We start from the raw sequence: 12362 nt of genomic DNA, 5'->3' as shown, positions 1-12362 counted from the left end.
AGGTGCTGAGGCCTACTTCAGACAGAGACACTTGACTGGAAGAGATGCAGTGCAAAAGACTGAACTTTAATCTCCTGTGGCTGCGGAGACAGTGGAGACTGATTACCAAGCTCAGCAGAAACCAGCTCCTGTTGAGTTATATCACAGAATGTGGAAATGGTCTGAGCTGAAAGAAAGCATTTTTAAAAAATCTTGCTGGGTACCCAAAGATTTGCGAACTCTTTTATTTAGGCAATCAAAAATGCATCAAATACAGGCCCCATTACTTTTTGTCTTGGCTATTTCTCTCTTTGTTGATTTTCCTCAACAACTACCCCTGAGCCCTCCCAAATCCTCTACATGCACACACACTCCAATGAAAACTACCATAGCCTGAAACCCTGTAAAGCCTGCGGCACCCTCATGCGCTAATTAATTTTAAGTTTTTAAAAAAATGATAATTGTATTCCCATTTCAACTTTGAATAGTGTGTTCTATTTAAAGAACTTGTTAAAGGATTCTGCTCATGATATGACACAAAGTGGTTAGGGATCCCTCTTATTTTTTATGGTGGGTGGGGCGGCGGGGGAGTGCAGGAAAGTGTGACGAGCTAAGATCCTGTAGAGATCCAGCATGGACTAAGGGCCTGAATAGCCTCCTCCTGTGCTGTAACCATTCTGTGATTCTATGGTATCTACTAAATCCACTTTGTGGACATTGTTTCCAGTCAGTACAGAGTTACCCTGTAGACACTAATAACTTGGGAGTCCAGCAAGGCAATCACATTTTAAGTTTTCTTGAAGAGTTTGTACTTTTTGTTTTGGCAGGATATGGCACAGGTTATGAAGAAGTCATATTTCAAGGCAACATTGGTGAACTGAAGTTTGTGGCATTTTACATCAAGTACGTTTTCAGTGTGAACACATTCAAAAAGCAAAAAAGAAAAACATTCTAAATTATTAAGCTGAAATTGGAAATTGTGTTTTCTAACTGTAATATTCTGTTTCCATTTTTAGAGAGGATAAGGTTGTTGCGGTTGCTAGTTTGAACTATGACCCTGTGGTTGCCCAGGTGGCTGAAGTTCTGGCCTCAGGAAAGACCATATCAAAGACTGAAGCTCAGTATGTCGCTTTTAAAAATGAACTTGGTTTAATGTGAGACTTTTGTCTTACTAATGTGAGAAATTCTTCCTGAATTTAACAAAATAAGGGCCATAACTTTTTTGTCTTTGATTGTAAAAACTTAATGTAGGCCACAATTCTCTCAAATTAACTGCAGAAGCTCACTGTAAAATATTTATGATTGCTTATCATTGTTAGAATTTTAGTACTAAATGTGGGTACTAAAATGTTGTAATAATTAGCATGAATTGTGCACTTTGAACTTAGCCCAGGAATGCACTAAAACTGATGAAGACACTTGCACAAACTAGCATGTTTTTGCTTCATGGGAGTAAAGTGTGATTTAAAAAAATGTTTTCTCTCTCCCTCTCCCTCTCTTAATGCCACTTTACCCATTCTGCTGTTAAAATTCTATTCATCTTATGCTTGCACATGTGGCCATATACAGCAGGGCTAGCCTTCCTACACAATTACCAGTTGGGCAAAAAATCTAGCCCAGGGAGAATTTATAGGGCACATTTATCTTGTGTATACCTTCAATCAGGAAAATAGTTCTTTAAAAAAAGTTGAGGAACAAACTGAATCCACACTCCTGTTCATTTAATATCTGAGTTTTTATCACCATTAAAAAATATCTTCAAATATTTTTAACTTAATATCTGCATATCTTATCACTCACACAACCTTCTAGTCAACTTTAACAGTAAGGGTTAACAGAATCAATATGCTAATGTATGACGTAGATGATGATGCGTCACTGACACCAGTTAGTCATGTGTTAGACTCTTGAGAGAGGTTTAAATGTACTATGCTCAGGAACAACAAGGTTGTGTTAGGGAGGTGACAAAGTTGATTGTAGCATCACAAACCAGTGTCGTCTACTCAGTGAATACCTGATTAGTCAGTATTCATATGGAAAGATGTAAGAAATATTTAACCACTTTCTAACACTATTGTATTTAATCCATGGAAGTGTTTAATTTTGTGCTTCTTTCATGTTGCATGATTTTAAAAAACAAGAATTAGAGTAAATCTACATTGTTGATTTTAGAGCTATGTTTCGAAAATGTTCACTTACCTCTAAGCTGGTAAAAGATTTTATAAAATGGTATTAATATTTTGCTCTGCACTAGTAACAAAATGCTACTTTTTGTGGTAAATGGGATAACGCACAAAACTAGAATTGACTGTTTAGATGTCGTCTTAGAGTTTGATACCGGATCAATGTTTTCATGAAAGTAAATTCACCAACCTCATGCTCCCAGCTGGGGGTGAAACTTGACAGGGGCCCAGTGAAGTAGCGCTACCATATTTTTACCCAATCTCTAATTTCTGTTTCCTTTCAACCACAGTTCCCCTGTGACAGTGCTGATTGGAGTGTTGAGCATTTTAAGATACATGCAATTTTAGGATTGTGTAGCACAAATAAGTTTCTTAAAATATTGATCTGAAAGATAGGCAATTCAACATTCTTCGGATAAATGTTGCTGCAGCTTTGCATTTAATTTTATTTTGTTAACTAATCCCATCTTGTGTGACATGAACTCTTTATTGCCTGTGTTGCACTCTGCCTTAAGTTTCTGCAGCATATGTATTCTGTAATAGCTGTTGTCTTGAACAGACGTCTGTGACAAGCATTGCTCTTGGGCAATTAGGGACGGTTGGGAAAAACACATATTGTGGAAAATCAGGCAGAGAGGATCCGACTCTGATATAGGAGCCCACGTGTTTCTCCACTCATCTGAATGAATGGCCAGAAAACCATTCTTCGTTACAGACATGCAGTCCTCCAGCTCAATTTAATTATCTGTGCATTTCTTGTGTGAAGCTCCTATGTCTAAGTGCAAGAGGAGGAAAATCTGCTTCCCTTACTTCTAAACCTCCCTCAGTACGACTCTGCTCTCTTGTTCCAATTGCTGTTTTGTTCCAACTGCTTGCCTATTGTCCTGATTGTAATGCAGTGCAAGGTGTATGTGACTGAAGTACTTATCCATCTTTTTTTAACAGGGCTGGGGACAGGCCATGGCTTAAAAACATCTGATATATGCTTACCTGTGCTTCAAGCGAACTTCTTTTCGAATCCTGGTCCTAAGGGAGTCTTGCAACACTTGATTGACTTTCCCATATTTCATTAAGTCTTTATTTTGAATCATTGTTGTATATTCATCTGGAGAACGCAAGAAATGATTTTTATGATCTGATAATTCAATATATCTTAGCATTGTCCAAAGTTTAATTTTTACTCTGCTGAATAAACAGAAATTTATAGAAATACCATAAAAATGCAATGAATAGTGTTTTCAATGGTAGCTTCTTGTTCTGATATCTATTTTCATTTGTATAATTAGCCATTGAGTAACTAGGTGGGAATCTGAATGCATAATTAATCACCATGACTGGCAATGATATATATTATTCATTATAATCGGATATTCCAATGAACTGAGCATGAATTGGTGGGTTGGTCCTGTTATGATGTTGGAAAAGATGCATTTCAACTTGTAGCTTAAGTCTGTTGCAAAATCATGTATTCAAGACTCGAGGGCTCTTTTTTATTTAAAAAAAAACATAAGCTGATCTGTTCTTGTTAATCCCTCTCTTCACACATTATTTTTGGCATTTTATTTGTTTAATTCAGAAACTAAAAAAAAAGTTTACAAATGAGGAATCTGCAAATGAAGAACATATTTCTTTATATTCAACTTTTGCAACATAGATGCATCTTAAATCCCACCAAAAACAGACAAAAACACCAAGGTGAGGAATTTCAGGAATTCTTTTTGTCCCAAAAACATGATGGAAAGGATTGCTGGAAATCTGAAATCAAATCAGAAAATGGTGGCAATGTACTTTGTCAGCAGCTGCAAAAGGAAGATGGCAAAGTACCTTAGACTTGTACTCATTTAAAATTCTGCATTTTCCATTTTTCATATCCTTTTCAAAAATGATTCTCTCTCAGTTTCCTGTCACTTTCAAGCCACGAAAAACCAGACTTTTCAGTCTGTTGGATTTTTAGGGAGTTGTTCTATTTTTCCTCTCAAAAATTAGAACTATTCTAGAATGTATTTGTTGAAAGTAGCATCTAAATCTGATTCTATATTTATACCTCTGGTTGAGATACAAATTCCATATCTGAGGATGGAGCAATGCTTGCCACATTGCTGTGACATCTATCTTTGCTGCGACATCTATCTTTGCTGCGACATCTATCTTTGCTGCGACATCTATCTTTGGACGTTCACAATGAAAACACGGAATCTGTGCCAATTCCAGAACAGACCAAATGTGTCTGCAAGAGAGATTGACCTCCTGAGTTAACTTGTCTGTCTTCTCTCTCCAGCAAAGTTACACCATTTCTGTGATGCAGGGCTCTCTTTTGGATGGCTTGTTCTGAACTGATACAAGAACATTTCAGCTCAATCCACTTTAAATAAAAAAAATGTTCTCACAAGTTTCTTTGTCAAGCAAAATAAATATTTTGTGCTTCTAAACAGTTCACATTGTGTTTAAATAAAAGTTCTTTTTCATACACATGACTAACACAGATTTTATAGTTTCAGGTGAAAGAAATCACATTTATGTTGATTGGTTTATGATTTTTATATCGAATCTTGTTCACTGATGTTTCACTTTCCGAACTGCAAAAACCTAATCATAAATGCAAAATGATCTCTTTGTAAACTTAATTCTGAAACTATTAGTGTCCCCTGGTGTTAGTGCTTTATTTATCCTGGTCATTTAGCTGAGAGGGCCAATTTTTGTCTTTTTGAATCAATGTTGTTCTCCAGTAAGTGGAGTGCATTTTATAGCATCACTGGTACATGTTAATTTAATTAAGTTTTCCCATAGCTATTAGAATTGGAACTTCCATCCTGTCTATAGAGTAGAAGAGCAGAGAGGTTATGCTAAGCTTATATAAGACACTAGTTAGACCTCAGCTGGAGTATTGTGTTCAGTTCTGGGCATCACACTATAGGAAGAATGTGGTTGCATTGGAGAGAGTGCAGAAGACATTTACAAAAATGGTTCCAGGAGATGAGAAACTTGAGTTATGAAGATAGATGGGAGAGGTTAGGACTGTTCTCCTTGGAGACGAGAAGGCTAAGAGGAAATTTTATAGAGGTGTTCAAAATCATGAGGGAACTGGATAAAGTAGTTGGGGAGAAACTGTTCCCGCTCATCAAGGGATCGAGAACAAGAGGGCACAGGTTTAAAGTGATTTGCAAAAGAAGCAAATGTGATGTGAGAAAAAACTTTTTTACAGAGCGAGTGGTTTGAGTCTGGAATGCACTGTCTGGAAGTGTGGTGGAGGCAGGTTCAATTGAGGCATACGAGGGCATTAGATGATTGTTTCTATTCAAATAACGTGCGAGGGTACAGGGAAAAAACAGGAGAATGGCACTAAGTCATGCTCATTTGGAGAGCCGGCGTAGACACGATGGGCCAAATGGCCTCCTGTGTGGTAACAATTCTGTGATTCTGTCTTTTTATAATGTATCCTTAACAAACAAAACAGTGTGGCTGAAGAATATCTAAGCTTTTGGTCTTCATGGGCCACGTAGATGCATATATGTGGGACTTAACAGGCCACAAGTAAACTTTCTGAAGCAAAATTTGTTGTAAGGTTGTTTGGTGTTTCACTAAGAGGTCTTGAGGTTTGTGTGGTTGAACATAAACTGTTTATTGGTAACCCATAACTATATAGTTCCCCTCCAAGCCGCTTGCCATCCTGACTTGGAAATATATTGCTGATCCTTCACTGTCGCTGGGTCAAAATCCTGGAACTTACCCCCCACCATAAGCACTGTGGGTGTACCCACACCACATGGACTGCAGCAGTTCAAGAAGGCAGCTCAGCTCACCACCACTTTCTCAACGGCAATTAGGGATGGGTAATAAATGCCCATGAACAATGCCCACATCTCATGAATGAATAAAAAAAAAGACATTTCCAAGATACAGCCCTGCATGGGTGCTGTCTCCACACTGGCTCCTTCCAAGCTAATCGACACGCAGTCCACTATCATGTGACTCTCTACTTCATACCGTGGGCAGTACTGTTCTCTAGTCCCACATTAACCCTTTCTCTGCCGAATACTCTTATACTAGGCCCCTCCAAGTCCTTACTTAAATATATTTACAATACAATCTTTACTTGCTACCCCTTCCTCCACATCCTCACCACCCCCTGCCCCTGCCCCACACCCCCTCAAGACTCTGACTTTATAAATTCAGATGGTCTGGAGGCTTGACAATTCTTCCAGATCTCTCTGCGCCCCTTGTGCCTGTGCCTGACCTCCCAAAGGTGGCTCCCCTGCAGGCTCCATGTGCATTCCTGGCTTCCTCCCCCTTCCAGCCCTCCCTTCCTCCTCAGAGGAGTTGCCTTCAGTGGAGAGTTCAGCTCCCATTCCCAGTCTAAGGGAAGTCTTCCTGAAACCTGTGGACCCAAAAAAGATTCCTCACTGCAGAGAGCTGACCTGAAGGTTGTGAGTCCAGACCAAGCAGCCGGGATGTGTTTTGAAGTATTGCAGATCACACAGGCAAGTATCAGTAACTTTGAAACATCAATATTTGACAGAGACACTCGCAACCCCACTGAGCCCTCTTACCCCACCCGTGGGTGAGGTTTACACAAATGTGTCCTACCCGCCTGCCCATTGCACCTGTGTGCCGATCCAAAGATCGCACGGGCGCTGAAAAATCATGTCAATTGGAGCGTCAAGGGCCTTAAGTTGCCTGTTAATTAATGGCGGGTGCGCATTGGAGAGCATCACGCGCCTGTGCAATGAATTATCGTGATGGCGCGCGGTGACATCAGCACGCTCGCCCAACGTCACCGCGCATCATTTTACGCACGTGCGTGCAGAGCCTGCTCCCGCACGCCAATGGGAAAACTCTGCCATATGTGTAAGAGGAAGGAATTCTAAGGTCTAACCAGTGGGAAAAGCCTTCAGCATCTAAGCCTCAAGTTGCTGTCTACACAAACTGAAGTGAAGAAAACTCACTTTGAATTCAACTCTTCAGGGTATCGGGTTACTTTGCCTGGGTCTTTTAAAATCTGTGTCTTACTGTTGCCTTGACAGAGGTGTAACTGGGAGTTAGATTAACTAGGGAGGCTAGGAGTTATCATAGTAGTAATTTGTAAACCTCTGTATGTGCTTAAGATCTTTTTTTATTAATTAGGTTTAATTTAGTTTTGTGAGAAACCTATAAGACTCGGTGGTCTTATTACTACTGAATTCAAAGCACGCTTCTCAAAATAAATACAAATTGTAAAATAGTTGTACTGACTGCTCTTTAGACATTTTGAAATAATTCATCAGATCCTTGATCTATTTCTCAGAAGTTTCCTTATCTGCCTTTAAAGTCTGGATTTGCTCTTCCATTCTGCACATAACATCTTTCATGTTGCTCAAATTGGATTGAAGCTCAATAATTTCAGTCCTAGAATATTGCTGAGAAAGAGACATGTCTAAGCTTTCATCTTCCACTCATCAGGACAGAAAGAACATGTACACAAATTGCACCTGTTTCAACAAAACAAAATAAGTGATAGCCATTCGCTGACTCATTCCTCAGGGCAATGCCTTGACCAATCAGGGTCAAGCTGCCTGGTTTAAATTTCAAACAGCTGTCAGTCACCATCACTGGTGCATTCACCATGGCAACACCACTTGCCAACACTCAGCACTCTCTTCACATACAGTATAAATTGTTGTTTTCCCCCAATATATTGGTATTCTTGTGAGTGTTCTGATGAGTGCAAGATGAAAAGCTTGGACATGTCCATTTTTTATCAGTACTCAAGTTCCGTACTACCAAATAACAATTTCATTTCTCTTTTCAGGATGAAGTTCCAACATTTCATCAGTTTTGGTTATTAATTCTGCATTTGACCAATTGTTCTGATTCATCACCTTTTCCTGTTTCAGGCATTGCTCAGGATACTTAATAGATATTTCAACAAGTTCTAATTTTTCATTAGCAAACTTATCTTCCCGTACATGAATATTGGCTCTCTGCACTGAACAGTTTTCCCTTAGCAGAGCCTAATTCTCATCTGCTCCCCTTCAAGCTCACAGTCTCTAATTTCACTTCTGCTAATTGTCTGGAACTCTTCATGCTCCTTTGTGAGAACTTCTATTTTTTCTTGCAACTGCTCAACTTTTTATTAACATTCTAGGGGCGGAATCATCCCAGATGGGCGCTAAATGTGGTAGTGGGTGTGAAAAAGGTTGTTTTACCCGCTGGCTGCAATGGCGGGTTTTCATGCCATGTCACCACCTTCCTGGAGCTCCCGTCGGATTTGCTGGTGGAGCAGCTTTTGATTCGTCCACCCCACCATCACCTCAGGCCTTCTGTAATCTGGGCACCATATTTAATGGGTGCCCGTGCACAGAGCGAGCCCTCTCTAAGGCATCGGAAGCTGCTGGAAAGTCATGGCTGCCAAAGGGAGGAAACATGCTGCTTCCAAATTTAGCGACACCCCCCCCTCCCCCCCCGCCCCCCACCTTGAGCATCTAATGGACACAGTGGAGGCTGCCATGAAGACCTCTACCCCTGCTCTGGGCAAAGGCCAGCAAGCAAGGTCACCAATCCAGCATGGAAAGCAGTGGCAGTGGTGGTCAGTGTCAACACCCTGCAAAAGAGGACCCAGTGCCAAAAGAGGATGAATGATCTCCTCCATTCCACAGGGTAAGTCACTCTTCTCATCACTCTCAACTCACACAGTTGCAAACCCATCACACATCCACAGGGATCTCACTCACTGCCAGTTCAAGAGACATCATCATTCTCTCTCTCACACACACCTTCATCTGCCCTGATCCTCATCCCATCCATGGCACCACTCACCACCCACACATGCCAGGCATCCTTAGCATCTGATCTGGGAGGCATCCTGTATTTATGCAGAACAAGCTTGCACATGACAAAAGGAAGAGGTTGCAGACTGGTGGAGGAATGCCTGGCATCAGGATTCTCACAGACTTTGAAAACAGGGTCAGCCAGCTGGCCGATGACAATCTGAACCGTTCCTGTGCTGACGGTGAGGTCGGCATTGCTCAACCAAGTGGGGACCCAGCAGTGCAACATCCAGCAGACGACAAGGCTGTGATTCCCCTGCTCTGCAGTCCCTGCCATGCACTGATTGCCTCTGAGGGTATGTGCGCTGCCATCAGCCACACAGGAGTCAAACATTCATAGATGCAAGGTGGTGATGTCAGGAATGTCCTCATTGCATCTCGTCATCATCCTCCATGAATCTTGCAGCTATGAGGGACTCCCGAGCGCACCTACCTCGTCAGACCAGTGCGATGGCATCATTGTCAGCATCCTCCTTAACGTCTGTCTCATCAGAGGAGACAAGCAGCTTTTCCATCTCCTTCTCGGCCAGGTCCTCCCCCCATTGCAGAACCAGGTTGTGTAGCGCACAGCAAGCTATGGTGATGCACGGTGGCATAGGGAGGCGGTGGCGTAGTGGTATTGTCACTGGACTGGTAATCCAGAGACCCAGGGGAATGCTCTGGGGACCTGGGTTCGAATCCCACCACAGCAGATGGTGGAATTTGAATTCAATACATGTCTGGAATTAAATGTCTAATGATGACCATGAAACCATTGTTGATTGCTGTAAAAACCCATCTGGTTCACTAATGTCCTTTAGGGATGGAAATCTGCTGTCCTCACCTGGTCTGGCCTACATGTGACTCCAGACCCATGGCAATGTGGTTGACTCTTAAAAAAAATTGCCCCCTCAACAAGGGCAATTAGGGATGGGCAATAAATGCTGGCCTAGCCAGCGATGCCCACATCTCATGAACAAACAAAAAACCCTTGGTGGCCTGTATTACAGGGGTCACCTGGACCTGTCAAGGCACCAGGACCTCATTTTCAAAATACCTATCATTTGCTCCACCAAAGTCCAGGTTGCAGCATTGTTATACTATCGCTCTGCTGCAGTGTGAGGCCACTGCATGAGTGTCATCAGCCACATCCTCTGTGGGTAGCCCTTGTCCCCGAGGAGCCAACCCTGCAGCTTCCCTGGACCCTGGAAGATGTCAGGGATCTGAGACCTCCTAAGGATGTAGGAGTCATGGACGCTCCCTGGGAATCGTGCGCAGACCTGTAGGATGTGTTTGTCATTGTCGCACACCAGCAGAACATTCAATGAGTGTCCTTGTGGTTGACATAGTTGGCTGCTTGTTGCCACGACGATCTAAGCACCACATGAGTGCTGTTGATGGCACCCTGCACCTGTGAAAAACCTGAGATCTGCACAACTCCCAGTGCTCCAGCTTCCTGGATTTCCTGATCCCGCTTGAAATGCACAAAGTTCTGTGCCTTCACAAAGATGGCCTCCTGGGTACATTTGTGTGTGGAGGCTTGTGAGATCCTGCACAGGTCACCTGTGGAGCCCTGGAAGGAGCCACTGGCATAAAAATTGAGCGCCACGATCACTTTCATACCCACTGGCAGTGGATGCCCTCCATGTCCCTGTGGCACCAAATCTTGCAGCAGGTGGCGTAAGCGACCGACCAGTTCCCTAGAAATGTGCAGTCAGGGCGACACAGATTCTCCGTCATCTGCAGGAATGTCTAGCGTCATCTATAGATCCCAGGTCCAGCGAGGTGCCTACAAGCGATGGCTCTCTGTGGATATTCAGCTGCGTGCACAGCAGGCTCTGCCGCCCCTTCATCTTGACGGAGGTGCTCCTCCCTTTGCCAAGCCAGTCGCCTCTGCTACACTCTTCTTCTTTCTCTCTGTTCTCTGTAAGCCATGATGCATCCTGTTAAATCACCAGGCTCCATGATCCTGATATTCTCTTCCTGCAGGATCAAAGACAGAGGTGCGTGGGTTAACATGGGTGTACCAAAAACCTCTTTTGGTTAAGTCTCAAGGCCCCTCCACACATGCAAGAGAATGCTGGCCACCACTTGGATGGCCAGTGTGCAGTGTGCTTTAAGGCTGCCTGAAACCCCACCCACCTCCGCCCCACTCCACTTGACCGACTTAGCAGCAGCTTCAGCCTCTGGACTGCAGGCTGTGCTCTCAGCTCAGGCGCAGACATTCTCCTAACCCGCACTGCAAGGCTGTGCTGTTAGTTTGAATCATGAGGGTTAATGGTCCAAACTTTAATAAAGACATTGGTGGAGGTGCTCAGAACCCCTTGCAGTGACTGCACCAGGGCCACCTTTCGCAAGGAGATTGTACAACTTGCCCAGTCGGCCAATTGCTTTGCTGCCCCCTAAATCACAGATTAATTTGCAGTCTGCGCCCGAGGGGTGAAAAGTTCTGGAGCATTTGGTGGTGCTTCCATGTTCTTGTGTTGCTTGTGTGGGCAGAGAAGCTTCAGGGAGGCCTGACCTCAAGCCTGTCAATGGAGCTGCTGCTGAACGGTCTTAGCTGCAAAAGAATGCTCACTTTGGATGAGCTTTTCCAAGTGCATGGCCGATTCCCTTCCCCCCACCCCCAACTCCATTGGCATGTGCCTGTGTCCTTTCTTTAATCTGTGCAGCCTTATCCCACCCCACCCTGGTCTGCCCCGGTGCCACATTGAAAGCCAGCTGGGGGAAAGCGACTTGCCTGTGACCCACCAAATACGCGATGTCTGTTCCTTGATGTCCTATGGGTGATGCTTGTGAACACTGCGCAAGGTTGTGTGCACTCAACTCCGAGTTCCCCTCGAAGTTCAGGTCACCAGGTGCAACCCTTTTAAAGGCAGTTATGAATCACGCCATTCTGAAGTCACATCAGCATGGGCGGTAAATTTGACATGGCGGGGGATGTTTCCGGTGAGCAGGGTTTATAATAAGAAGCTGAAGTATTGAAATTAGATTCCTGGCGTGTGGCAGCAGGAAATGAGGCCAACCATTGATGGACGGAGCGGACGGTCGCAAACTGGTCTCACGACAGCGTAAAACCAATTTTTGGCCTTCTTGTCATATTGCCTGCTCGCACCCACCATGACGCCCAACGCCAACGGGATTCTGCCCTAGGTTCTCTGTTTTCATTTCACACCATTTCATTTTCAACAACTCAATGGTTCTCGGTATGTTTGAGGCATCCTGTGCTTTTTCCTTTAGGTCCTTGAGTTTCAGTGTCAGATTGACATTTTCCTATCTTATTTCTGTCTTTCCTTTCTCTGTCTGCAGTAGAGCTTTGTCCTTGTCCTTCATTTTGGTTTCACTGTTGGCCAGGTCTGTCTCCAATGAACTCTTGTTTCAGTTCTATAATTGTTCTACATCATCCGCTCATAGCTTG

The 12362-nt window shown here is 43.3% G+C and overlaps 1 protein-coding gene across 1 annotated transcript in view; it reads left to right on the top strand.

Annotated features, from left to right (window-relative positions):
* LOC144684308 (apoptosis-inducing factor 3-like) overlaps positions 1-4766 on the top strand; it is a 55806-nt gene extending 51040 nt beyond the window's left edge. The window contains exons 16-18 of the mRNA XM_078547930.1: positions 807-882; positions 996-1100; positions 3108-4766. Of these exons, the coding sequence (XP_078404056.1) occupies positions 807-882; positions 996-1100; positions 3108-3141 (215 nt within the window). The 3' untranslated portion in view covers positions 3142-4766. The remainder of the gene's footprint in view (positions 1-806; positions 883-995; positions 1101-3107) is intronic.
* The last annotated feature ends 7596 nt before the right edge of the window (positions 4767-12362 follow it).

This window comes from Cetorhinus maximus, chromosome 9, assembly GCF_964194155.1.
Source record: "Cetorhinus maximus chromosome 9, sCetMax3.hap1.1, whole genome shotgun sequence".
NCBI classification, from domain to species: Eukaryota; Metazoa; Chordata; class Chondrichthyes; order Lamniformes; family Cetorhinidae; genus Cetorhinus; species Cetorhinus maximus.
Note: the sequence above shows the minus strand (reverse complement) of the source record. Positions and strands in the feature narration are given on the sequence as shown.